The following is a 24666-nucleotide window of genomic DNA, read 5'->3' on the forward strand; positions in this document are numbered from 1 at the left end:
CAGCGCAGCAAACAGCTAATCACCAAGGCTCCAGCACTGGTACACTTCGATCTGGCCAAGCCTGTCATCTTGACCATAGGTGTGTTGACGTACAGCATGGTAGCCGTCCTGGTCCACTGGGACAAGGATGGCCATCAACACCCTGTGTCGTTTGCTTCTCATTGGCTCCATGCTGCAGAGCAACGTTACAGCCAGCTGGACAAGGAAGGCCTGGCCCTCATGGTTCGGGTTGAGCGCTTCAACCACTAATTGTGGGGCCGGAAATTCAAGGCGTTCACGGACCACAAGCCGCTGTTGGGGCTGCTGGGGTCTGATAAGGAGATTCCCGTGCAGGCATCACCTTGAGTGATACGCTGGGCCTTCAGCTGGCAGCCTACAGCTACCAGCTGGTCTATCGTCTGGGAAAGGACCTGGGACCTGCTGATATCCTGTGATGCCTGCCCCTGCCAGAGGCGCCTGCTGCTGTTCCAGAGCCTGCTGAAGTGTTCATGCTGGAGCACACGTACCCAGAGGTACTCTCTAGATCTGTGATGTCGCAGGCGACTAGCCGGGACCCATTCCTGTCCCAGGTGATCAAGGTGGTTTCCTGAGGAAAGGTGTTAGTGCAGCAGGCCTACAGCCACAAGGCCGCTGAGCGGAGCCTGCAGCAGGACTGCATATTCTGGAGTTCCAGAATGGTGGCCCCACAAAGTCTCTGGTCCAGGGTCCTGCAGTTGCTGCATGCGGGTCATCCTGGCATTCAAAAGACAAAGATGATGGTCCGGTTCCACATTTGGTGGCCTGGCCTAGACCAGGACAATGCTCATATGGTGCCAAGCTGCCAAGTTTGCCAGGAGCTTCAGCGGGCCTCACGTCATGGAAATCACTCCCTGACCGTTTCCAGAGAGACCCTGGGTCCCGCCTGCATGTAGATTTTGGGGGCCCTTCAAAGGCCAGTAGTTCCTGATGGTGGTGGATGCCTTTTCGAAGTAGGGGCGGGTTCTGCCTGTCACCACTCCATCAGCAGGCACTACCATTGCGGCACTGCGACAGGTTTTCGCCACCCAGGGGTTGGCAGATGTCATCGGGCCCGACAATGGTCTAGCTTTCACCAGCACAGAATACCTGACCTGGCTAATGAAGAACAAAATCCTGGGCGATAGTTCCATCGTAGCACCCTGCTTCACAGGTGCAGCTGTGCAGGTGGTGCAGACCATCAAGGACAAGCTCAAGAAGAGCCAGGCTGGGGATTTCCGGACACAGGTTGCCCGGATACTGTTCCAGTACGTGCTGGACCATGCCCCACAATGTCACTGGCCATGCCCCCTATGAGCTCCTGTTGGGCCGGATGGTTAAGACATGCTTGGATGTCTTGCGTCTGGACTTCACTTTGTCTGAGTCGGGAGCTCTGGTCTTCACCAGGCACTTCCATCCTGGCCCACCTTGGTCCACTGGACAGGCGGTATCTCCTACCAGTGCTTTATCGCTGCTCATCCGCATGTCGGACAGGACCATGTGGCACTAGCCCCCCGACAATGTTAGGCCTCACCTCGAGACCCAGCTTGAACCCTGGGCTAACACTTCAGAAGTCCAGCCCACAGGGGGCACTCACTACGTTTGACTGAACAGGTTAAGAAACGATGAAGCTACCCACATCACCAAATTCAAACGTTGACAAGCAAAACAGCACAATGTGTGAGGGGGACAGGTGAACTTTATGAGCGTGCCTTTTTGCACACTTCAAGAGTTGCATTGCATTGCCAGCCATAGTGCGGTCAAACCTCTTGTGCTAGGTGCTGAAAAAAGGTATTTATTGATAATAATAAAATAAAATAGACTTGTCTTTCCTTTACTCATCACGCATATATAAGATTAATCAGGAATTTTATTTTCTATGAATGAATCTAACTGTGTCTCGCTTTAATTAAAAATGCTTTTTTTCCCCCAATGTTTGTTCCCTCCAAACATAGTCGCGCTTTAATTGCTGCTCTCATAACCACCCTTGCTGATGTCGGTGACAATGTGTTCTGAAGCGCATTGCACCCAAAGCTTAGCGACCTATTTGGATTGACCTTGGGCCATGTGCAAGGTTGCCGGAGTAGGATGTGATGATTGCGATGTTGATGCTACCTATAATTCAGGGAAAGCCTCCAACACTGGCATTTGCAGTTAAATCTCTGAGGTGTAGTGCTGTGACCAAGGCAAGGCCTCAGAGATTACCATCTAATGTGTTATCTCTGAGGCCATACTTGATGTCTTGTCAATGTTGCCAGAGGAGACATTGGCGGCAGAGTCGGCATACGCTACAGCCACGGACAGAGTCCAGATAATTGAATAGAGGTGGTGGCTGTTCAAAATATTGGTCATCTTTACACATTAAGTTTATGGGGCCATTGGCAGTGGCGCGAAGCTGTCCAGCTGTGTTACTGAGCATGTCCAGATTATCGGTGTCTGATTTATTGGTCGGCAACGGTATAACAATCCAAGTGGATGTTGGGATCCGATTCGCTTTGTTGGTTGTGAAATCCTAAAATGCCATTTAGGAATGTCTTTGCCTACAAGAAGAGAAACCCGGCAGCACAGCATCTCCAGTGCCTGGCACCCCTCAATGAAAAGATAGAGTATCATCCATTTCTGGTGGAACGCATATCAGACCGGGAGGTCTTTCGCATTCTTGAAGCGGAGTGGCGATCTGCTCTTGCTGATAACAAATGGTGCAGTTTGCATGAACCATGGTTCCATATGTGCAGCAAGCAAAAATGAAAGCACCGTGCTTACTTTTTCTCCATACATACTTCCATTCACATTGAATCTCCTGCTTAGCAAGATCTGATGAAACAGTGCTGTTTCAATTTTGGCAGAATTAAATATTTCCTACTATGCAAGAAGTGATGGTGTCTCCATGAGAAAAAGCGCACTTGCAGGAGTGCGTGCAGTGTAGCTTTCGATACATCAAATGTGGCGGTGAATACGAGTTCGATGTATGCGTAAGGGATTTTACAACTGTTTGTTATAGACAATAATTCTATATATTCAAGCTATATATCCAAGATCGGCTGCATTCGGATACTTCTTTCGCCTCCTTCTTTTAATTTGACTCGCTGGATAATTCAATCAATTCCGTCAGTCTCATCAAGGTCGAATTAATGGAAGTCGGCTGTTTTTATTTGGAATTAAGAGGAAGAAGTAGAGTTGTACAAGTCATGTAATGTGTACAGCAGATGACCGCTGGTTAATTATCGAGTTGACAGAATGGGAACACAGGCAGGGAAACACAGTTGAGGACGACAGGGAAAGAAGTAAATTTGCAGGGAACAGATGGAGTCGGCTGACTCAAGATAGGAGATCACTGGGGGAAGCCTCTGTTTGGCTCTTGCAGTAGAAAACAGCGTGAGAAACAACGAATGAGACACACACAACATGCATGCATGCATCCAGGTCCTCGTTTCTCATACTGTTTCCTACAATAAGATGCAATGCCAACTATCCCAGTGTCACACTCTTTTGCAGTGGCCATGGCAACAATGATGACATTTGCACTCTAAGCAGGCCAGCTATAGCAGTAAAAAATGTATTTCTCGAAGGCATGTGGTATGAAGTTATGGGTACGGGTGACTCTGGAAGTAGGAGAAATGGCAGCCACAACAGCATGTGAGCATGCTATATACTGGGGCCCAACCTCCCCAATTTGCTGTTCACACGTTCACTCACCTGACACAAGTCTTCACTATGCGGGGGGAACCTCAGAACGCAAGTGTGTCCACACTCACTAGTTGGGCAACACATTAAGTTTGGAATAGCTTCTATGATCAAGTGTGGCACTTAGATGGGGTTTGCATCATTTCACTCCATTTCTGTCGATGTCTTGTCACGTTAAAAGCTGCAGTGACTCTTACAATGTTACACTGAAAATGCAGCTTACATGTTTTTGTACACTACAGTTTTGAGAAAAAGAGTGCAACTCCTTAAACAAACCAACTAATCAATGCAGGGCATGCCAGTGGTACAGTTTCTAATAATTCTGATGATTGAGGGCACCACAATAACTTTGTCCTATGTGATTGTGTGGAAATTCATTAGCTAGATTCCTCAGCTTTTCCAAAATGCTGTACATGCATTGTCACCTGGCTTGAAAAGCTAGTCAGTAAGTACTATGCATGTCTGTCACATTAAGGAATTTAGCAAGCACCACTCCCCCTTTGGAATTTTGTGAAATGTTTCAGCCTTGTTATTTCTATAGTAATCACAATAAGGAAATAAAAACAGACAGTTTGCCATTACACCACAAAAGTTTCCAAATGAGTATCTCAGAAAATGTACCATCTTAATTTAGTTTGCAGCAGTTTTATAATTCAACCCTATTTTTTCATGTAGCAACCACAGACTCAACATTTGCATTCCCAGTAGCTGAACCAATTTGCATAGCCATTTCCTCATCCCTCAAATGAACAATGTGCGGAACCACATTCCTGTCTCCTCCATGACATTTTTCACAGATATGCCACCGCTTTCAAGATTAACCATTTGTGCATCTCTTTGTTTATTGCATTATTCATTGTCATACTATGTTTAAGCCGCTTCTCCCTGTAACGCCTCAGCTCTAGGAGTAGAATTACTGAAATAAGATATTACAGAGTTTATAGCAACTATTGTGAAAAAGATTCACATGTTTTCAAGGGCTTCTCAGGTCCTGAGAAAGCAACATTCTGTCCATGACAAAAACATCAACTTCACACCCCCTTCTTCCCAACCCTCACCACCCACGGCAGCTCCCTTGAAAGAACCGGTGACATCATAGCCATCATTTTTTTTTCTTACTCAAAAGCTACTAAATAGATGAGATTGCCTTGACTTTTGGCCTTGTGGCCAGTTGCTAACAAATTTGAGCATGCACAGCTGAAAATAACATTTGGAGACTTCTAGGTACTTTGCAATATTGAAGGGTTGTGAAGGTCTTGACTACATATCACACCAATATTGAAGGCTTCTAAAGGATTTCAAGGACTGCTGTTAAAGGAGGAAAGCGCTGAGCACCACAGTGTTTGAAAAGCCTTGCAGAGGCAGGACATGCTGTGCCACAACACGGTGTGAGTGGCGCGAGCTTACCTTGGTGGCGGACGTGCGGCAGGTGGCCTCAGGGCAATCGTCGCAGGCTGCGCTGTGCTACGAGTGAAGCGGTACGGGTCATGTGGCGGTGGTGCCATCTGCCGTCCGTATGCATCATAGACTGGAGCTTCATAGCCAGCCTGCACATGATTGTTATGGGCTTAGGAACACCAATACCTCCAGCAGACAATGTGAAAAGAAGAATGAGGGGATGGTTGTTTTTCTCACTTTGTGCTTAAAACAAAGCTGAAAGTGCATTTGTATGCTCAGAGATGAAGAAAACACTAGTTGCAGAAAGCAAGACTGTGCTTACAGTTGAACCCACTTATAACAACATTCAAGTGCCAAGAAAATTCCACTGTGACAAACGACAGTTGTTATAACCAGGTTGTACGAAAAAACAATGAGGACAGATATCAAAATATTTTAGTTAGACAGAAAGAAGGGCTGTTGAATACACTTATAATATTACTGGTTTTAGCAATTTTACTCAGATGCGACAATTATTAGCTGTGGTATCTTGAACTTTTGTGTGTGTTCTATTGTAAAATGAACTGTTTACACAATGTTCCCATGCTGCATTAATGGTATTATTGCTTAAAACAACTACATTTGACTACTAGGTGTCTATGGCAAAAGAAAAAGTGAAACCTTGGAATCGAGAAAATGCAAATTGTCTGCATGGTGCATCGGCCACCTTGTCTGCCTCTCTTCTTTCCACCCCTCCAAAACATGGGTTGCAGTGAGCAGTTTGCAAACAGACAGACACAGATCTGTCTGTCTGTTTACAGATTTGTAAACTTCTTACATATATTTTTTAAATGCAATTAGTATTCTTTGCCTACTTCAGGCATTCAGGCTTCAGGCAGACAGACAGACAGACAGACAGACACAGATCTGTCTATCTGTCTGAAGCCTGAAGTAGGCAAAGAATACTAATTGCATTAAAAAAATAGATGTAAGAAGTTTATAAATCTGTAACTCTGCGCCAAAAAACAGATATCACAGTTTTCTAAACTGCGTCTGTTACAGCATCCAAAGTGGACAAATTTAACATATAAATTTACAGCATATGTGAATTTGTTGCAATATTTACAAGGATGTCTTGAGAACTTTACTCACATATTTGTGGTATATTTCATAGGGGTGTGTATTTCATCAATTTTGTCCACTTCATATGTATTATTATGTGCAGTTTACAGAAATGTGATATTGTTTTCAGTGCTACATTACAGACTTGTACACTTCATAGTTTCATTTCTTGAATTTCTGCAATTTTCAACAATTTTAAATGGGTAAGCATTTCTATGGTTACCCTAGATGATGGCTTAGGTTACCGTAAGATGATGGCTTTCAAGGTAGAGCCAGACAGCTCTGGAAGAAGATGATGACAAATGCGCAAGCAATGACATGAAAATTTGTGGGTGGACCAAGTTACATTTGGGGGTAGGCCAACTTTAAATTTAGGGGCAGGCCAACCTAAATTTGGGGATGGACCAACATATCTGGGGATAGGTCAACTTGAAATTTGGGGATGGGATAAATTAAATTTGGGGGTGGGCCAACTTACATCTGAGAGTGGGTCAACTTGAAATTTGGGGGTGGGCCAACTAAAATTTAAGGGTGGGCAAACTTTGGGGGTAGTGAAGCAGGGTTTGGGTACAGGCTAGTTGGTAGCCCATTGTAAACATCACTTACAGTGCATACATAGACAGAAGGACTGAAAGAACAATGAAGACAAGCGCTGACTTCCAATTGATTTTTATTTTGAGTAACAAGCATATATACCAACACATCAAGACAAAAGCACCCCCTCCAAAGCATGAAGCCAGCACGAGTACGCATTCAAAATTCAAAGGAACCACAACCACCTCCTTAAGATGAACGAGCGCACATGTGCGACCTCAGAAAAGTAAGTTCTTTATTTGTCAATGTATTTGACGGCTTGCTAACCGAGTCACCTCCAGCTATCGCTGCTGCTTCAATGGCAAGTCTGGTGTTTTCATTAGGATGTCTAGCTAAGATACTGGTCTTTTCAAAGAGTGGATTACAGTCGCATTGTGCACAATGGACATCTAGAAACCCTTCTTGCCCTTTGCCCACTTCATTGCTATGTTCTTGCAATCTAACATTTAGACATTTAGCTGTCTGTCCTATATAAGACTGACTGCATTTCGGGGTATCTTGTAAACTACACCTTTCGAACAATCTGTATACTTTTTTCTGTGATTGATACTGCAAGACCTACATCCCTTAGCAACAGGATTAGTTCTAATGCAAAGCTGTGCAAGTTTTGTAGGCGCAGAGAAAACAACATCGATACCTGCTATTTGTCCTATTTTTTGAAGTTTGTGAGAGATCATCCACAAAACAAAAGGCTTTTTTGATGTTTGTAATGCCCAACCATGATATGACGTTCCTGTCTAGGTAAGCCAAAAATAAATTGCTCAACAAAGGCACAATACAAGATCCTATACACGATACAAGACCCTTCCACGGGTGGCAAGGGCCTCCATCAGGTCAATTAAAGGCAAATTCTACTTGCAGATGGAGTGCGACTGGTGTCGGAAATGGAGATCACAAAATGCCAACACGGAACTGTTCAACTGGGTGCCTAGTGTTGCTGAGGCTTCTGCATTCTTCCCACCATCACAGCACTTATTACATGTTATCACGGGTCATGGCCGATTGCCATACTATATAGTATTTCGATTTGGACTAGCGGTAAATGAACTCTGCCCTAGCGATATGCATTGTATGTCGTTCTTGCATTACCCCACCGAGTGCACATTGATGGCGGAGCTTGCGGGCCAGCTGGTTCGTGCCTCAGGTGACGTCCTCCGGACAAGTGCATATCCTACCCTTTTACGCAACAAAAAGAACAGAGCACTCTTTATCAGGATGGAAAGGCTTGTGAGCGAGGCGGTGCTGGACTGTCCGCGGGACGTGCCCCGGGTTGACGCCTGGTAGTTGACTTTCTTGTTGGGGCGCGGCTGCCGAGACAGGGGGCCGGTCAGTGGTCAGACCTCTTAACTGAGTTTTCATTTCCCTTGTACATTGTTTTTCTTTCCATTTTAAACAATTTTACCCATGCTGATTCGTTCCTCCGTAGCACATGTCCCCCAAGGCTCTGCTTCTTGAGCCATGAAGTGACAACTTCTAGCAAGTGCTTTTGTTATGCGGCGCCCATTTACACAGGGCCCCACACAGCTTCTGGTGCACTGGTTAGTTTGGCGTTTCAGCGTCTAGGACAGCCCAGCGAGAATGAACGACAGGTATGGGAGCCGTGGCTGGTCCCTAACCTTCCAGCGCCTTGGACTCCGGCGTTCCAGGCCGGCTTGTTTAAGCTTGGGCAACCACTACACTGCTTTGGCTTGTGGTTCGTGGTGTTAGGAATGGCCGGACGGGGTGGCAACGTGCCAGCTTTCAGCCCACTGCACGTGTTCCTATTCGACCGGACGGGGTGCCCTTCAGAGAACTGTGAATAAACTGGCAGCCACGTGGCAAGGGGTCAGCTTAGGAATGTGGTACTCGGCCGCGCTACCCGGGACAAAGCAGAGTTCTACGAACCCCTCTGACGTCGGCTCCGGACCTTTAAACCTGTGTGTGTGTGTGCGGCACGTGTATGACAGCCCTCATCCTCCAAAAGGGCTGGTCTACGGTGACGTCGAACGGTGACGTCGAACGATGACTGGACGAATGTTTCCGTCCACTGGGAATCAAGGGGAGATCAAGTGCTTATAAGCAGCGTTTGCCGGCTGCTAGAGTGTGCTTGTCGTCGGGAGCTGAGTGCTCGTTGTCATGCTAGAAATGTACTCGTGAGCTGTGTGCTCGTAAGCTGTTTGCTGTATGTTAGTCTTGCGGGCTCCATATGGGAGTCACGCTAGACTGTCGATGTATGTCTTGTTCAAAATGTTAATATGAAAATAAATCCTGCTCGCCTAGTCCTGTCGCCCCAAGGTCCTCCCGACAACTACGACCGCTCCAATCCCGACGAATCTAACAGTGGCTGACCCCACGCTTTTGTGGCTCGAATGTATGTGACACATGCTGAAACTGTCACAGGGCGTCGGGAGCGGTCACTACGGGCTGATGAGCGCCCGCACACAGGTCGGGGCCCTGCGCCTGCATAAACGCTGTGCCCTGTGTTGGGGCCCTGTGCCCTGTGATAAACGCATGCCCTATGCTGTGCTCAATGTGCAGCTCTAAGTCCAGAAGTTCGAATCCCGCCATCAATTCCTTTATTTGTTTTTTTTTCTTTTGTTCTTTCCTTTTTTTACATTTCTTATTAGGTTACTTTTCTTTTGAAGGCTCGCCCCTATTGGTATCGTCCTCTCTTTTAAATTTTGTTTTGCTGACTATGAACTTATATTATTTTGCATTGTTTTATTCTTGATTTCTGTCTGATTTCTATTTGGAAAACATTGACTCCGGCGTTTGATTTAGTGATAAGCTTGTCCCCTTTATTTGAGTGTGGTCACGTAGCTTTCATTTTTGTATTTTCATTTCTTTTCCTGTATCATTTTGATACCTTTTGCTTGATGGAGGCCTTAACGTCACAAATGCTTGTATATAATGCCAGCCTTTGCGGTCATGGTCGACCATTTGCCAGCATATGCTAACCTGGCGGTCATCACCTTTCTCTCACACCTTGTTATGCAGAATACCTTCAGGCAAATACCTCCATAATTACTAATAGACCAGGTGCAGATTAAATGATCATAGATGCATTTTACATCATTATCATCATCATCCCTCTGTTTCGCCTGGGCACATCTGCATCCCTATTTTCATTGATTGCAATCCACTTGTCATTCAAGCACAATAAACGCTCTCCGCAAGGAACTTCTGCCCTCGCTGACCGGAACTTAGGACACTGGGAATTACCATCTCCACACTTTCTTTTTCCAATTGGTTCTTTACATCTTGAAAATATGCACTTTGGGTATTACTTCTTTACCCTTGTTCATTTTCTTTTGATTGGCTTATGCCCGTTATTGCAATTGTAGGAGCGGGCTTTTCCCTGCATTTATTTAGTTTATTTTTACCCTCACTGAGGGAACCAGATTTCGATGGAAAAGGGTGACGACCAAGTCAAAGTTTGTCGAGATTTAGAAAGTTGGCATTTAATTATTCGCATTTAGAAACCAATTGTGTTCTTTATTCGCATGGCCTCGCTCATAATAAAACACTGCATTGGTCCAGTTGCATTTAGTCTGTCATTTTTGTGCCTTCCTATTGTCCAACTTTATTTTGCGCAGTTTTATTGAGATAGCAATACATGGACACTCCAGGTAAACTTTTGCTGTCACTGTGATGTTCCGTATAAACTCTATAAAGTCTAAGTATAAATGCTATAAAATTGTGGCTGCGCACGGTATGCTGTAGGCGCCAGGGAAAGCGTGCGAGCGTGAACCAGAAGGATGGCGGCTTGATGCAGCAGTGTTTTCTCGCAAGCACAGGGGCGTGTGGGGAAGATGCATGCCATCTGATCATGCAAGCAAGGGGGAAGGCAGGCAGTGGAGTTTGTGCTAGGAGGGGGAGGAAGGAGTTACGTTAGCACATGTCTCCTCTAGTCTGGCCACAGGTGTGAACAGCACAGCTGAGCGCGGCCACATGCACTTTATTTTGGAGCTAGTCTGCAGTGGACACAAAGGCTGGAGGGCTAATGGCTTCATGTGCGCTGTGTTCTTGTGCACCTAGTTCGCATTGAAGCAAGAGGCAGCACGAAGGGCAATTCGCTCGCCACTGCTGCTGCTCTTCATCTCGCCAGCATTATGACAGCGAGTGTTCGCGGTCATCAAGTGAGATCTGCTCAAGTTTGCCCGTGCACATGTGACACTATGCTTGTTAATTTAATTAGCAAGCAAATGTTTACTGCAATTTATACATCCGATAAAACTATGAACCTTGCTTTGTATAGTTGTGTAATAGTACTTTGCTGTCGCTATCAATGCTCCGACATTTGGGCGAAACTATGGCTTTTTTTACCTGAAGCGCGTTGACAAGAAAATGCCAACAAAGAGTATGGATGGTTTAGGAAACGTCAACTAACTTTTGACTTGGTCAGTGACAGCAGCCCTTTGTGGTCACTTAATTTGTTGCTTCTCAAGGTGGCTAAGCACAGCCCGAGAAATATCTTCAAATTAACTTTGTTGCAGCTGCAGAGTTTGCATGTTTAGCAGCAAGCTTACATTGCACACAACCTGTGTTAGGGTGAAGAACTTCCTGCTGCCCTGCTAACGCAGCCATATTTTTAATTTAACATTTCTGTTCTCAAATTACGGTACAACACAATTTGAGCCAGCTTGCTCATAGCCTTTTGCCACGTAAGCACTGCTGGCCCTGTAGTAACTCAAAGACAGCTTTATTGCAGGGATTGACTTGGATACAACATGTATGTTGATGATCTCTCCTGCTGCCAAAATACGATGATCGCTGTCAGTCTGTGTCTGTCCCGCCATGCTTCAGTTCATGATGCATGTGGTGATGAGTACCAGACTGTTGAAGCGAACACAAACAGGACACTACAGGGCCATTCAGCTGAACATGACCCTTTGGCATATTTCTCACCAGAGGCGTGCGGCCATTGGGTCGTTCCAAGGACGCTGCTTTGTGTGCTGTGTTGATGTAGTCAGGGCCACCGGGAATAGTGGGTGGGGGTTCCCCACCTCCACGACCTGCGCAGGGTGCCCAACACTCAAGAAGGCAATTCTTTTTATGACAATTTCATAATTTTGTGATGACAATTTGCACCAAGAACAACATGTTACGCATGAACACAAACTTCAATTTTATTTATTCTTCTAGTATACACTAGAAACGTCCTCCTGGGCTAAAGGCTGCCGTAAGCAGCTTGACTGTACCCAAGATGCATTGTACATGACAGTGCAATAACAGCTAGTACTTTGTAACATACATAATCAACACTAAACAAACTAAAGCAGTTCAAAACATACTAAAACAATGACCAAGGTTAAAGAAGATCAATTTTAAAATTTTTTATATACAGACCTCTTGACAGGATAACTGACATGCAATACAAGAACAGACAACATTCAGGCATATCTGATAGAGATAAAAAAAATAAAATGTTGTCATGCATTATGCATCGTTATACATGCATATTATATGTTTAAAAGTGAACAAAATACATCTCCACTTCTCTGTGACACAAATTAGAAGTGTGGACATAATTATTAAGACTTCTTGGCAAATTGCATTCAACAGATTCCAATTTGTATTCAATGCAAAAGCGTGGTACAGACAAAGAATCTGGGTTTATGAGATGTACTGGTATTTTGCAGGGTTGCATTTGATGTAAGAACTCTTCTTTTGCAAAATAAAAACCTACTTTATGTAAAATGCTATATTCATACTGTTGATCTACCCATATAACTTGGTTATTTCTGTGATGGCGAGTTTTTGTCACCGATGTGGAATCGATATTAGCAATTTGTCAGAGAAGCACCTTTTGTAATGTAATTATTTTATTTCTGTTCGTTTGTGTTGTGGTCCCCCCTACTAAACAACAATAATTAAACTGCGACATAAACAATGCATGATAAATGTGTAGCTTGGTTTTTACTGGCATGAGAGCTCTACAGTGAGCCAGCACCTTGGATACTGCAGAAAACTTACTGCAAAGTTGATTAAAGTGAGCATCCCAACTAAACCCTTTGAAAGTTTTTGCCGTGCATGTACGGCTGCGGTTTTCTGTCCCGCAAGGTCTGTACCGTACGGGTACGGTTCCGACCCTCCATTTGAAATTTCGCGCCATAATGACAATGCGTGCTCACCGGGAGGTGCTGCCACCTCTAAGCACTTACAAGATGCATTTGAAATTGGTGCTACCTTCTTGGGGAGATAAACACAACTGATTGCTAGCTTCAGTGCGTTGCTCAGACTGCGGCAACGCCCCTTTGGCGGTTTCGGTTTCGCCGCGTGATCGCAACGGAGGCGCGCGAAACGTCATTTTTTTCTTTGTTGGCACTCTCTTGCAGGGCGGTGGAAGTTGATTTCTATCTTGATTGGTGCTGCTCTTAGCTTGCTTATCACCGCCATTTGCGAGGTATTCTCGTTCTCAATGGCAACACGCTTTCGCGGTTTCGGTTACGCCGCGTGATCGCAACGGAGGCGTGCGAAATGTGGTTTTTCTCTTTGTCGGCACACTCTCGCAGGGGCGGCGGAAGTTGATTTCTATCTTGATTGGCACTGCTCTTAGCTTGTTTATCACCACCACTCACGAGGTATTCTCGCTCTCTGCGGCAACACGCTTACACGAGAGGGTGCCTCAGACCTCTGCCCAAGGCAGCCGCACGCAGAGATGTCATGTGTGCGCCAACACAACTCCTCGCTCCAAGAGAACAGACACGCATTTTAGGTGCGCAGACTGCGATAAGGCGCTGTGTGTAGACCCATGTTTCAAGGAGTACCACGCTCGGAAATACTATTGAACATTTTGCAGTTCTGAGTGATGATGACACGAAAATGCTGTTCCTAATTGTTTTTTACTATTTATTCCCGACTTTATACATTTTGTACATTCAAGATCCGCAATAAAGTAATTTGACCACCTGGGAAAGTTTTTTTCAAAATAATTCGACCCTCAAAGGGTTAAATGACATGAAAAAACTACACCGAGTATTTTATGTCTCTCAACTAGCTGAATATTTTTTATCTAAATAAGTTATTGAGTGTTCCAGTTTAAAAGCTTTATTTCTTGCTCTAAAAATAGCTTTCGTCTTAGTAGGATTATTTCTGATCACATTTGACTGTGACCACTAAGCTGGTTTAAGTAGCAGTGCATTAAAACTAATAATTAGTTCTTTTGCATCCTTTCCAGTAAAGACTAAAGTGCTATCATCTGCATATACAAAGAAATTAACTGTAGCATTAATATTTACTAAGTAATTAACATGTTAAAAAATAGTGGGCCTAAAACACTCCCTTGTGGAACCCCGTTTTTAATTGCCAAGAAAGAACATTGAACGTTATCAATAAATGCACATTGAGTCCTATTTTTCAAGCATGATTCCATCAAGGCGAGGAGATTGCCGTAAACTCCATACATTGAACTTGCTCAAGAACAAGTTCATTCACTTTGATGACATCATGCTTGTGCTGCTTAAGATACCTGCAAAAATTTCCACTCTCACTGACTGGTAGCGATTTGCAATCAGCTCGTAGAGTCTTGCAGACCATGCCCGAAAAACTTTCCCAAGGAAGCAGATTCTTCACATTCATCAGGTCATGTTTAAGCTTGTTTGCTGGCACATGTGTATTCGATATACATATGCGCGAGGGGTGTTCAACCAATATCAAGCCTTTGGTCAGCAGAAATACATTTATTGATTAGGAGGCACAAAACTTTGATCCTCTTCAAAGTGGTCCCCTTGGCAATGCACACACTTCTTCCAGCAATCCCGCCATTGCTGCAAACACTTCTGGAACGCGTCTTTTGGAATGGTGATCAGCCGAGCTGTCGCATTCCGCATGCCTTCTCTTGACTCAAATCGGGTTCCTTTCAGCAGTGTTTTCAGCTTGGGAAATAGACAAAAGTCACACGGAGCCATGTCGGAGGAGTAGGGAGCCTGATGAACCACAGGAATGTTGTGTTACGCAAAGAAAATCTGAATCATATGCACAGAATGGGTGGGTGCATTATCGTGATGAAGCTGCCAAGTTTTTGCTACCCACAGATCCGGTCGTTTGCACTGCACAACATCACAAAAGCAATGAAGGACCTCCTGGTAGTATTTATTTGTGATCGTTTGTCCTTGTGGTGCGTACTCATGATGCACCACCCGACAGGAGTCAAAGGAAACAGTCAACATGACCTTGAAATTGCTGTGGACCTGCCATGCTTTTATTGGCCTCGGGGATGTGGGATGTTTCTACTGTGACGACTGCATCTTGGTTTCTGAGTCATGCCCATAAACCCACGACTCATCACCTGTGATCACGGTGTTCAGAAATTTGGGGTTACTGCTTGCATTGTTTAGCAGGTCCAGATGGAGTTGCTCCTGCTACATTGTTAGCCGTTTTGGTACTAATTTTTCAGACACTCTCCTCATGCTCAAATCCTCAGTCAAAGTTGAATGTACTGATCCAGTGCTTGCCCCTATCTCGTTCACAAGTTCTCAGAGTCCTCCATGAGCAAAAGTATGCACTTTCTCAATGACATTCTCATTTCAGCTTGTTGAGGGTCTGCCTGAATGCGGCTCGCTGTCCACTGATGTACGGCCATCTTTGAAGTGGTTGTACAACTCCTTTATCCATGAAGTGCTCATGGCATCGTCCCTGAAAGTCTCTTGAATGTTGCAAATGGTTTCCACTTAGGTATCGCCAAGCTTTTGGCAAAATTTGAAGCAAGATAACTGCTCGTGTTCCGTCATTCTAAAACTTATTGAAATCTGACAAGCACTCACTACACGTCCTCACTCACAGGCCGACTGCCAGCAACGGATACTTTCTGTGGGCAGAAAACAATTCATGCGTGCGCATGTATGTCCCCTTCCCATCTCCATTGAAGGAAGCCTCCTGAACTTCTTTGGTTTACGTGGGAAAGAAGAAATTTCCATAATTTTTGAACACACCTCGTATATATTGTGTAAGATACTTAAATAATAAGTTCATTTGTTAGTACAGTGATGTTCCTGTCTGCCTCCCTTAGTCCTTTGTTTTTTCAGCTCAGCTGTTCGCACTCGTCTTGGCTATAAACCAACCCGTCCAATTAAATACCATTTTGTATCTCAAGATTCCTAAAAATATGGCACAGGAATTCACTCACATCTTGCATACCACTAAGCCTCCACATAACAAAGTTGGTAAAATTAGCTTGCTGTTCCAACATCGTTCTATGTTAAAGTTCGACTCTTTAGAAATAAATATAATAATAATCTAAGCACACCTAAGCACTTCTTATGACTTGTGAACGCGAAAGCATTGATGTTCAATTGAATGCTGCTGAGCGAGCCCTCGAGTTATGAACTCCTCGCAGGCAAGCAAGCACGTTGAGACGCTTGGCGCATTTTGGTTTGGCCTTACCGAGGCGCAGTTTCATTTAATTTCATTTCATTTTTATTTCCTTAAAGACCCCCTGTAGGGGGTTTTACATAAGGGGTGCGGTTAACATGAGAAAGTCAAACATGTTTTTTTTTTTTTTTCATGATGACAGGTGGGATGTAACTTTTTCTAGGAAGGTTGATGGACAGGTGATGGTTGCAATTTCATGGGGAAGGTCATTCCAGTCGCTTGCTGTTCGAAAGAAAAATGACTTGGAAAATGTAGTCGTATGGGCACGTTGGCATGAGACCTTCAGTGGATGACCAATTTGGCGAGACGTGAGTGATGGCGGTGCCCAGATGTATGGCTGATGTTTGAGCTGGGAATAATAAAATTTGTGAAATAGACACAGGCTAGAAATACGGTGACGGAGGGAAAGACTGCATAATTGGGACTGTAGCTTGAGAGATGAAACACTAATATAGGATGAGTATGAGCGGTGAATGAAACGGGCGGCTCTGTTTTGCACAGCTTCTAATGAGTCAATGAGGTAAGCTTGCTGTGAATTCCAGATGGCGGATGCATACTCAAGTTTTGGCCTGATTAATGATTTATAAGCAAGTAGCTTTACATTTTGAGGAGCGTCGTGAAGATGACGTTTAAGAAAGCCTAGTTTTTTATTCGCAGATGATATTAGCAGGCTGCGTTCCCGGACAAGGAACATGCAGATAAAACAGGTATGGCCGCTCGATGGAAAGGAGGTGTGGCCTGCGTAACGTGCCTCTCCGCCGGTCAAGGCGGTAGTTCTTTTTCCCTCTGCGATGCCGGCGGTGGCGCTCTACATCGGTGATGAAGAAAAATGGCTCACACAGCCAGCCAGCTGGCCTAGGCACATTGAGTCCGCTGATCAGTAGTGGCGGTCGCCTTGCCTTGTGATGACATTGTGGCTGTTTATGTGCGAGGACATGCTAAAACGTATCAGAGTCGTTGTCTTGAATGTTATAGCTATCAGAGGCAAGCACGTTTCCTTCCGGAGATGGAAGACCCAGTCCATGTGTCACACTTTGAGTGTGCGGCACAGCAGCTGCCATGGTTGTGATCTTGTTCCATAGAACAATTTGACCGACTATGGCCTATTCAATGCCTGGATTCGCGTACCTTCGTGTGACTAATCCGTGTTTTCTTATGTCCCCTGATTTTAGTGTCCTTATGTGACCAGACTTCATGTTAGTGCACTTATGTGACTGGGCTTTGTGTTACTGTGGTCTGGAGTTGATATTTAGTTTTAATGCTTTTAAGCTAATTCTTTTGTTTTTTTCTATATCTCTATGTGAAAAAGAGTAGCCGGTGCCAATTAGAAGTGCCAGCATCTCCTAAGCACCATATATTCGAGCCCACATATAACCGCCCCACTTAAGACGAACTTTCGCTTAAATAGAAATGTGACCCATGCGACTGTCCAAATATACATTGTTTAAATGGCATAAAATTGCACGTATAATGGATGTCTTTGAGCCCTGCTTATTGGTTACAGCGAACGGACGGCTTAAACCTGGCACCGCAATGCGAAATAACGGTGACCTCTGACCCCTTTGCGTGCAAGACTATATTCCCAAGCTTCTTCCCAGGCGAACTATCTGTTTTGTGCCCAGCTACCTTCTCCCCACCTTCATGCGCTGCCCACGAAACTTTGCATTCCTGCTAGATTTTCCTGACTTCAGCCTGAGCAATGGCTGGCTGCATCGATTCAAAGTGCGACATAGGATTGTTTTTAAATAGATTGTCATTGAGGCAGCTTCTGTAAGCGACCAAGACGTTGCCACTTGGCTTGTAAGAAACTGAGCCATTATTGCAAGCTACGCAGAGCAGGATGTATAACACAGACAAAACTGCGTTATTTTATCAGATGCTGCCGGACAAGACGCATGCAATGAAAGGCGACTCATGCGCTAGTGGCAAGCACAGTAAAGTGTGCATTACAGTACTTCTGTGCACTAACATGGATGGCACGACTAGTGAATTTGTAATAGGAGAATCAAAGAAGCCACACTGCTTTCAGAGCTATGTACCCATGTGCACAGGCACAATACTAAGGCATGGATGACGTGCGATTTATTTGCAACGGCTGGGCAAGTTTGACCGCTACATGCAGAGGCAAGGCAGGCCTGTGCTGCTCGTGCTTGGCAACGGCCCAGCGCACCACGTGCACACTTCTCTGATGGCAGCTACTCTACTTTTCCTGCCACCCAATACCACTTCGAAAGTGCAGCCGCTTGATTTGAGCATAATAGACACCGAAGTGTGTTCGGATCTACCAGATTTTCAGTTATACCACACCGACCGCAAACGTGGCCAAGGAGGCGGTGTGCTAATCACTGTTGGCCCAGAAATATCCTGTTCTGTTGTCAGCATTCAATCTGACATTGGAATTTTGTGGCTGATTTGTCATGCTTCACCTCAAACAGTACTACTCGGGCGTGTTACAGGCCAGTGAACACTAATCCAAGTTTTTCACGTGATCTAAACAATATAATGAACACACTTACGACTGTTCACCCTAATGCTCATATTTTACTTTTTGGTGACTTCAACTTTCCTAAAATCGATTGGCATAACCCGACATACTTGTCAGCAAGCCCTGTCGAAGTAAGAGAGTTTATGGACATTTGTTTGAATTTTAACCTAACTTTAGCCTTACATCATCCCCCCGACATACATTTCACACCACACCGGCCATCCACTTCAAGTGTCCCTTTTTCGCACCAGAACTGTCACTTTTTCCGCCTCTCTTTTTCCCTGTGCAGCCAAGGATTGGAACGAGGTTCCCAGCTCTATTGCTTCCATCACCTACGCATCAACTTTCATTGCAAACTTAGCAAATCACTGCTGTTAAAACAAATGCGTCCAAATGTATTTTTTTATGTACAAACGACCCCTTATGTAATACCCTCTGCTGGTGTCCTTAAAGAAATAAAAATGAAATAAAAATTTAACGAAATGCACGCATTTAAGGCATCGTATAGGTGCCACTTGGTGGAGTGCTTGCCCATCACTGTTGACCGCTCGGCTGCCAACTTGCCGCTTTGAGTTTCACTGTATTCAGCCGTTGAGATGGTGAAGGCGGCCTGGGCGAAAGTGACAACCGCTTGCATGCGGAACCGTTTTCGCAAGGCCAGCTTTCTTGACACAGTACCTGATGCCGAGCCTGATGCTTCCGAAGATGATCAGTCCGGCAGCGATTTGTGGTAGCACGTCATCAACTCTGACATGGAGGCCACGACATTGGTTGGGATGACTTCATTTCTGCTGATGAATACACTGATATTGTGGAACCGTGCACGGATGAGAGCTTTGTTTGTGAAGTGCAGGTGAAGAGCGATGCGGAGGAATCATATGTCGAAACTTTGTAGCCAGCACCCACAAACGCACCTGTAGCAATGAACTACATAGAGGGCCTCAGGCAACTTGTCTAAGCCAAGAGCCTCGGTGAAGGGCACGCTTCTGCTTAAAATAAACTGGAGACCGCCCTCATTAGAACTGCACTGCAGAAACAGACGAGCATCACAGACTTCTTTGCAAAGAAATAAATTTTGTGTTTTGACTAGCCACTTTTTTTAAATCTGTGGTCCGCTTACTACAAACTTCAGAATATAATGAACAGACGCTGCGTGATGCTCAGGTTCATTATAAGCAAGCTTGACTGTAACATAAAAAAAGAAGAAAGAAAACATGCTCAACATTTTTTTTTGGCAAGGCTTAACTTAAATGCTCTATTCGCTTGTTTATGCCATTGACTTCATCAATGCGGCGGCTTCAAGAGCATGCTCAGTTGCTTTCTGTGTTGTGAAGGGAGTTTTTGATGAGGTCACTGGGATCAAATGACAAAAATAGGCTTGCCCTCGTGAACTGGATGTGGGACGACATGTTGGAGTGTGTTGTCATTGGAAAAGTCCCGGAACAAGGCTGTGTTGGTCTGACGTTGGTCATTGACAACGTGGACAATTTGAAATCCTATTTCTTCAACTGCCTTGGATGACAGTGCACATCATGTGGAGGAGCTGACCGCGTGTCAAATTTTTTTGTGATGAAATAGCAGACTACAATAACATATTGACACGTGTACTTATCTTTATCGGGCGACCACGTTTCGCCGCCTAACAAATGTTATCGCACAGCGCGGGATGCGCCTGCGTTTACCCAAAGTTTCTGGAAAGTTATCGATGCTTCTATCCGCTGTCTGTTGTCGCCGAACCTTGTGTTATCTGAGTTCATCACGCGACTCGAATGGTGTAGAACGTTGTGGAAGGCATGCGGCTCCCAACGATTTGTCTGGAACATTCGTCGAGTGCTGTATAAAAGCCGATGCACTTGACCCGCTGATCAGATTTTCGACGATCGCCGACCATGTTCGCCGCTATCGTTGTGCTATAAGTGTAGCCTGTTTTTGTGGGCACAGGTTCGCCCAATAAAAGTTAGTTTTGTCTTTTCAGAGTATTGCTACTGTGTTCTTGAACGTCACCACCACGTGACAATGTGCTGTAGAGAGTCCACACAAAACGATGCAAAGGAGCCAGTTGGCTACGAGAGCGCAAGGATCTCGCGCCTGGCATTGTACATTGACGAGCTCAAAAGCTTTGTCCACTTGTCGATGATAAATCACATTCTGCTGTATCGACATTTCATGCACTAAAAGGCTGTAGTATGGCTCTTCTTCTGTGAGCAGACTACACCGTTCCACTTGGAGAGATTTGTGGATTAGGCTGGTTACTCCGGTCTCTCCTGTAGATGACCCAACAAATTTCTGGAGCACAGACCAGCAAGGCAGCCTGGGAAGCTTCCTTGTTCTGACGTGATCATACCCTTTATGGGACACCGCCTTCCACAGCACACATTCTTGCACTGTACACTTTTCCCATGTCGATCTGGCTTTATTAAGGTTTTCAACTTGCTTCATTAGAAACTCGGCAATTATGTTGCCTACCGCTGCTTCCTTTCTTATCTTCGTTGAAACTTGCACTGCCCAGTCCTCTTTGTATTGCTTCAGTTTCTCCTTAACATTGTCTTATATTTTTTTTACTGCTGTTGTAATTGTTCATTTGAGTCTGCTGGCTTGCGCTTTCAGGCGGTGCACATTCCTTTTAGTATGTGCCATGAAGCTCGTCAAATCGAATGTTGTCTGGCATTCACACACTTTCACATCGTCTTGCAAGCCGCATCGTGTGTCCAGGCACTCGTAGTAGAACTCCCCACATATGCCTGGGCCCCACATATATCTTGTGTCTGGACTAGAGACCCCACCTGCATACGGTGGCCTTGCGCGGAGCTCGAAGTCAGCTTCATTTTCAGCAAAGTCTGCATCACAGTGCTGGGCCGCTTCATTTTCTGAGCCTACATGGAGCTCTTGCCTATAGTCTCCTGCTTTAGATCTGGCAGTGGCAGACGGGACATGAACTAGCCATCTGCGTTTCTTCGAAGCCACGGGCAGCATGTACGCAGGATATGGCGGAAATTGGGTCAGCACGGCTGTTGGTCGCACCACCTTGCATTTCAGTCATATCTTGTAGTCGTCCTCTTTGAAGTGAAGCAAGGTAGTGATCACAGATCCGGATCATGAGACTGAAATAATCAGAAGAATAAGAATGGGCTGGGGTGCGTTTGGCAGGCATTCTCAGATCATGAACAGCAGGTTGCCATTATTCTTCAAGAGAAAAGTGTATAACAGCTGTGTCTTACCGGTACTCACGTACGGGGCAGAAACCTGGAGGCTTACGAAAAGGGTTCTACTTAAATTGAGGACAACGCAACGAGCTATGGAAAGAAGAATGATAGGTGTAACGTTAGGGGATAAGAAAAGAGCAGATTGGGTGAGAGAACAAACGATAGTTAATGACACCTTAGTTGAAATCAAGAAAAATAAATGGGCATGGGCAGGACATGTAATAGGAGGGAAGATAACCGATGGTCATTAAGGGTTACAGATTGGATTCCAAGGGAAGGGAAGCGTAGCAGAGGGCGGCAGAAAGTTAGATGGCCGGATGAGATTAAGAAGTTTGCAGGGACAACATGGCCACAATTAGTACATGACCGGGGTAGTTGGAGAAGTATGGGAGAGGCCTTTGCCCTGCAGTGGGCGTAACCAGGCTGATGATGATGATGAAACAAATGGTAGGCCTGGAGTTAGGCACCCTCTGGCTGCCTTTGTCGTTGCCTTGTCGCGAAATGTACCATAGTCAGGCATCCTGGAGTCGTTCCTTAGCTGGCAGCTTGTGATAGGAAAGGTCCGAGTTCCTTGCAGCATTTGATTTGCATCTCAGCATACAAAAGTTCTTTTGCATTGCATTTACTGTGAAGCATCTGATCACTCCACATTAGAAACGTATAGCGAAACAGCTACATGATAAAATAAAAATGCACGTGAAACAGCAACCACGCTTTTTTACTACGCTTACTACCCGGCACACGGCAACCCTTTTCCCGCAGTAACGTTCACCAATGTGCAGCGCCCCCACCAAAAGTAGTGGCCGCATCTGAAAACTCCCGTCGCTTGCTTGCCTATTGATGGTGCATGATGTGGCAGGCCACACCTCCTTTCCATCGAGCGGCTGTGACACAGGCTTCCAAGAGCGAGGCTAATGTGTGTGATGCCCTTTCCCCTCACGCAATACTGCCCCAGCAGCTGTTCCCTTTTGCCTGCTCTGCTGCGTCAAGGACCAAGCCAGCAAGTGCGAGCCAGCATCACGAGCACGCTCATTACGTGGCGCCATAGTCAATGGGAATTTAAGTGCTGCATCGCTGCTGCAGACACCGGCTTTTTTGCTCAATGAGCCATTTGATGCTTTCACATTAATAAGTACAGTTGCCAACAAATTTTTGTTTTACAGAAGAGGTCATACAATTTTTTTTAATTATTAAGCCATCAGAGAAAGACACATAAAAAATACAATTTGAGAGTCAGAGACCAAAGCTATGGTTTCATGCCCTGCTGACAATGTCTTCACATCAGCGGTATGAAGCAAAGCGTGCGAATCTTTTATGTATGCTTTGCGACTAGGGCTGATAGGGTCTGCTGCCATGTGACGACACTATCAGCATATCAATCTCCTCATAGTCCTTCCAATGCAGCACCAAAACCGTCAGATGCGGCAAGCAAAGCTCCGCTTTAAAGCCGTATGAAAGCGAGATGACAGGCAACAACCTGTTGTTCACAGACGCCATGTTTGTTGTAAATATGCAACTGTTATGCCTTCTTTTCAGCGCTGGTTCTGTGAGTGAAAAAGACTCACCATCCCAGCCTTGTGAAAGTGTACGTCCAGCAAAGCTGTTGAAAACCACCGCTACAACTGAGGGTGGTAGGCAATGCTTTATAGCCCTAGAGTAATGGCAGTAGTGCTATATTAGAGTAATGGTAGGAATGGGAGAAATCGGAATTTTGACAGCACGCTGCCGCCCATAGCAGTGCTGCAACGACGTTGAAATCAGTCGTTGCTGGTTATTTTTTATTGGTTTTTATTGGTTATTGGTTTTTGTGGGCTGGTTATTTTATATATGAAAAGCTAGGGATGTCACAACCCATGTCGCAAGCTGGCGTTGCCACGGCAGCTTGTGCAACAGTAATCTTTACCATTGCTATACCGAGCCCCTTATCACCAAATATAAGGTTTGGGTGCTTGTTTTAAGCTTGTTCTTTATTTATTTATTGTTCTGTATGTTGTATGCGTGATTCCCAAGAATGTTCACTGAACTTGGCCTTTGCCTTATAGGGGTATGAGCCGCTGAGCAGGCCTTCCAGTATTGGGATGCGAGTAATGTAGCACAGCGGTATATACTGCCCGAGCCAGCAAGCAGCAGCCTGTGGTTTCAATGCTGCATGCCACTGAAGTCCTGTGCAACGAGAGACCGAGGAAGCAGCGGCAGCCACTCAGGCCGGAAGGCGCATGCAACTAAGCCCTGTGAGGGTGAAAGAGAGATACAGCATGCGCCAGCTTCCGAGAGCGAGACGGCGGTATCCGCATGCACGCATCACGCAACTTCCTCACTGACGACAACTCGTCTCACACCACGCAGTCGAGGTGCGCTGGTGACGTGGCATTGGAGCGATGCCCTCTCCCCTTACCTGGGGTGCCACTGCGGCAACAGGTGCTGTGACTCGCTCGCTATGCTCCACCGAGGCGCGCTTGTGATGTGACTTCACAGCCAATGGAAATTTAGGTGCCATTTCACAGCTACAGAAGCCAAATTTCTCGCTCAATGGGCTATTTGATGCTTTTGCATAAAAAAAGTAACTGGCTTGTTTCCCAGTCAAGCTGAATAACCCTCGTGCGGACATGACTCCATTTTTGCACATTTCAGGCACCTTTTATTTAACCTCTTTACCTTGGAGGAGGTAATGATTGAGCAACGTAGCGTTTATTCACAGAAATCACAGTAGAAATCATAGGCACTGCTGACCAAGAGATATGGCACTAATGTCCGAAAGAACACAAACTATCTAATTTGTGTAGGTCATCACTGAAGCTGACAGCGGCCATATCTATTAGTAAAGTGTCAGCGGCAGATCAGCCAGGAATGCCGCCT

The 24666-nt window shown here is 45.3% G+C and overlaps 1 protein-coding gene across 3 annotated transcripts in view; it reads right to left on the reverse strand.

Moving 5' to 3' along the window:
• pyd (zonula occludens-like protein polychaetoid) overlaps nt 1-24666 on the reverse strand; it is a 468585-nt gene that overhangs the window by 59862 nt on the left and 384057 nt on the right. For all 3 annotated transcript variants that reach the window (XM_075693885.1, XM_075693886.1, XM_075693884.1), the window contains exons 18-19: nt 11659-11765; nt 5086-5225 (exon numbers count right to left, since the gene is read on the reverse strand). In XM_075693885.1, coding sequence (XP_075550000.1) covers nt 5086-5225; nt 11659-11765 — 247 coding nt within the window. The remainder of the gene's footprint in view (nt 1-5085; nt 5226-11658; nt 11766-24666) is intronic.

This window comes from Dermacentor variabilis, chromosome 5, assembly GCF_050947875.1.
Source record: "Dermacentor variabilis isolate Ectoservices chromosome 5, ASM5094787v1, whole genome shotgun sequence".
In the NCBI taxonomy this organism is placed as follows: domain Eukaryota; kingdom Metazoa; phylum Arthropoda; class Arachnida; order Ixodida; family Ixodidae; genus Dermacentor; species Dermacentor variabilis.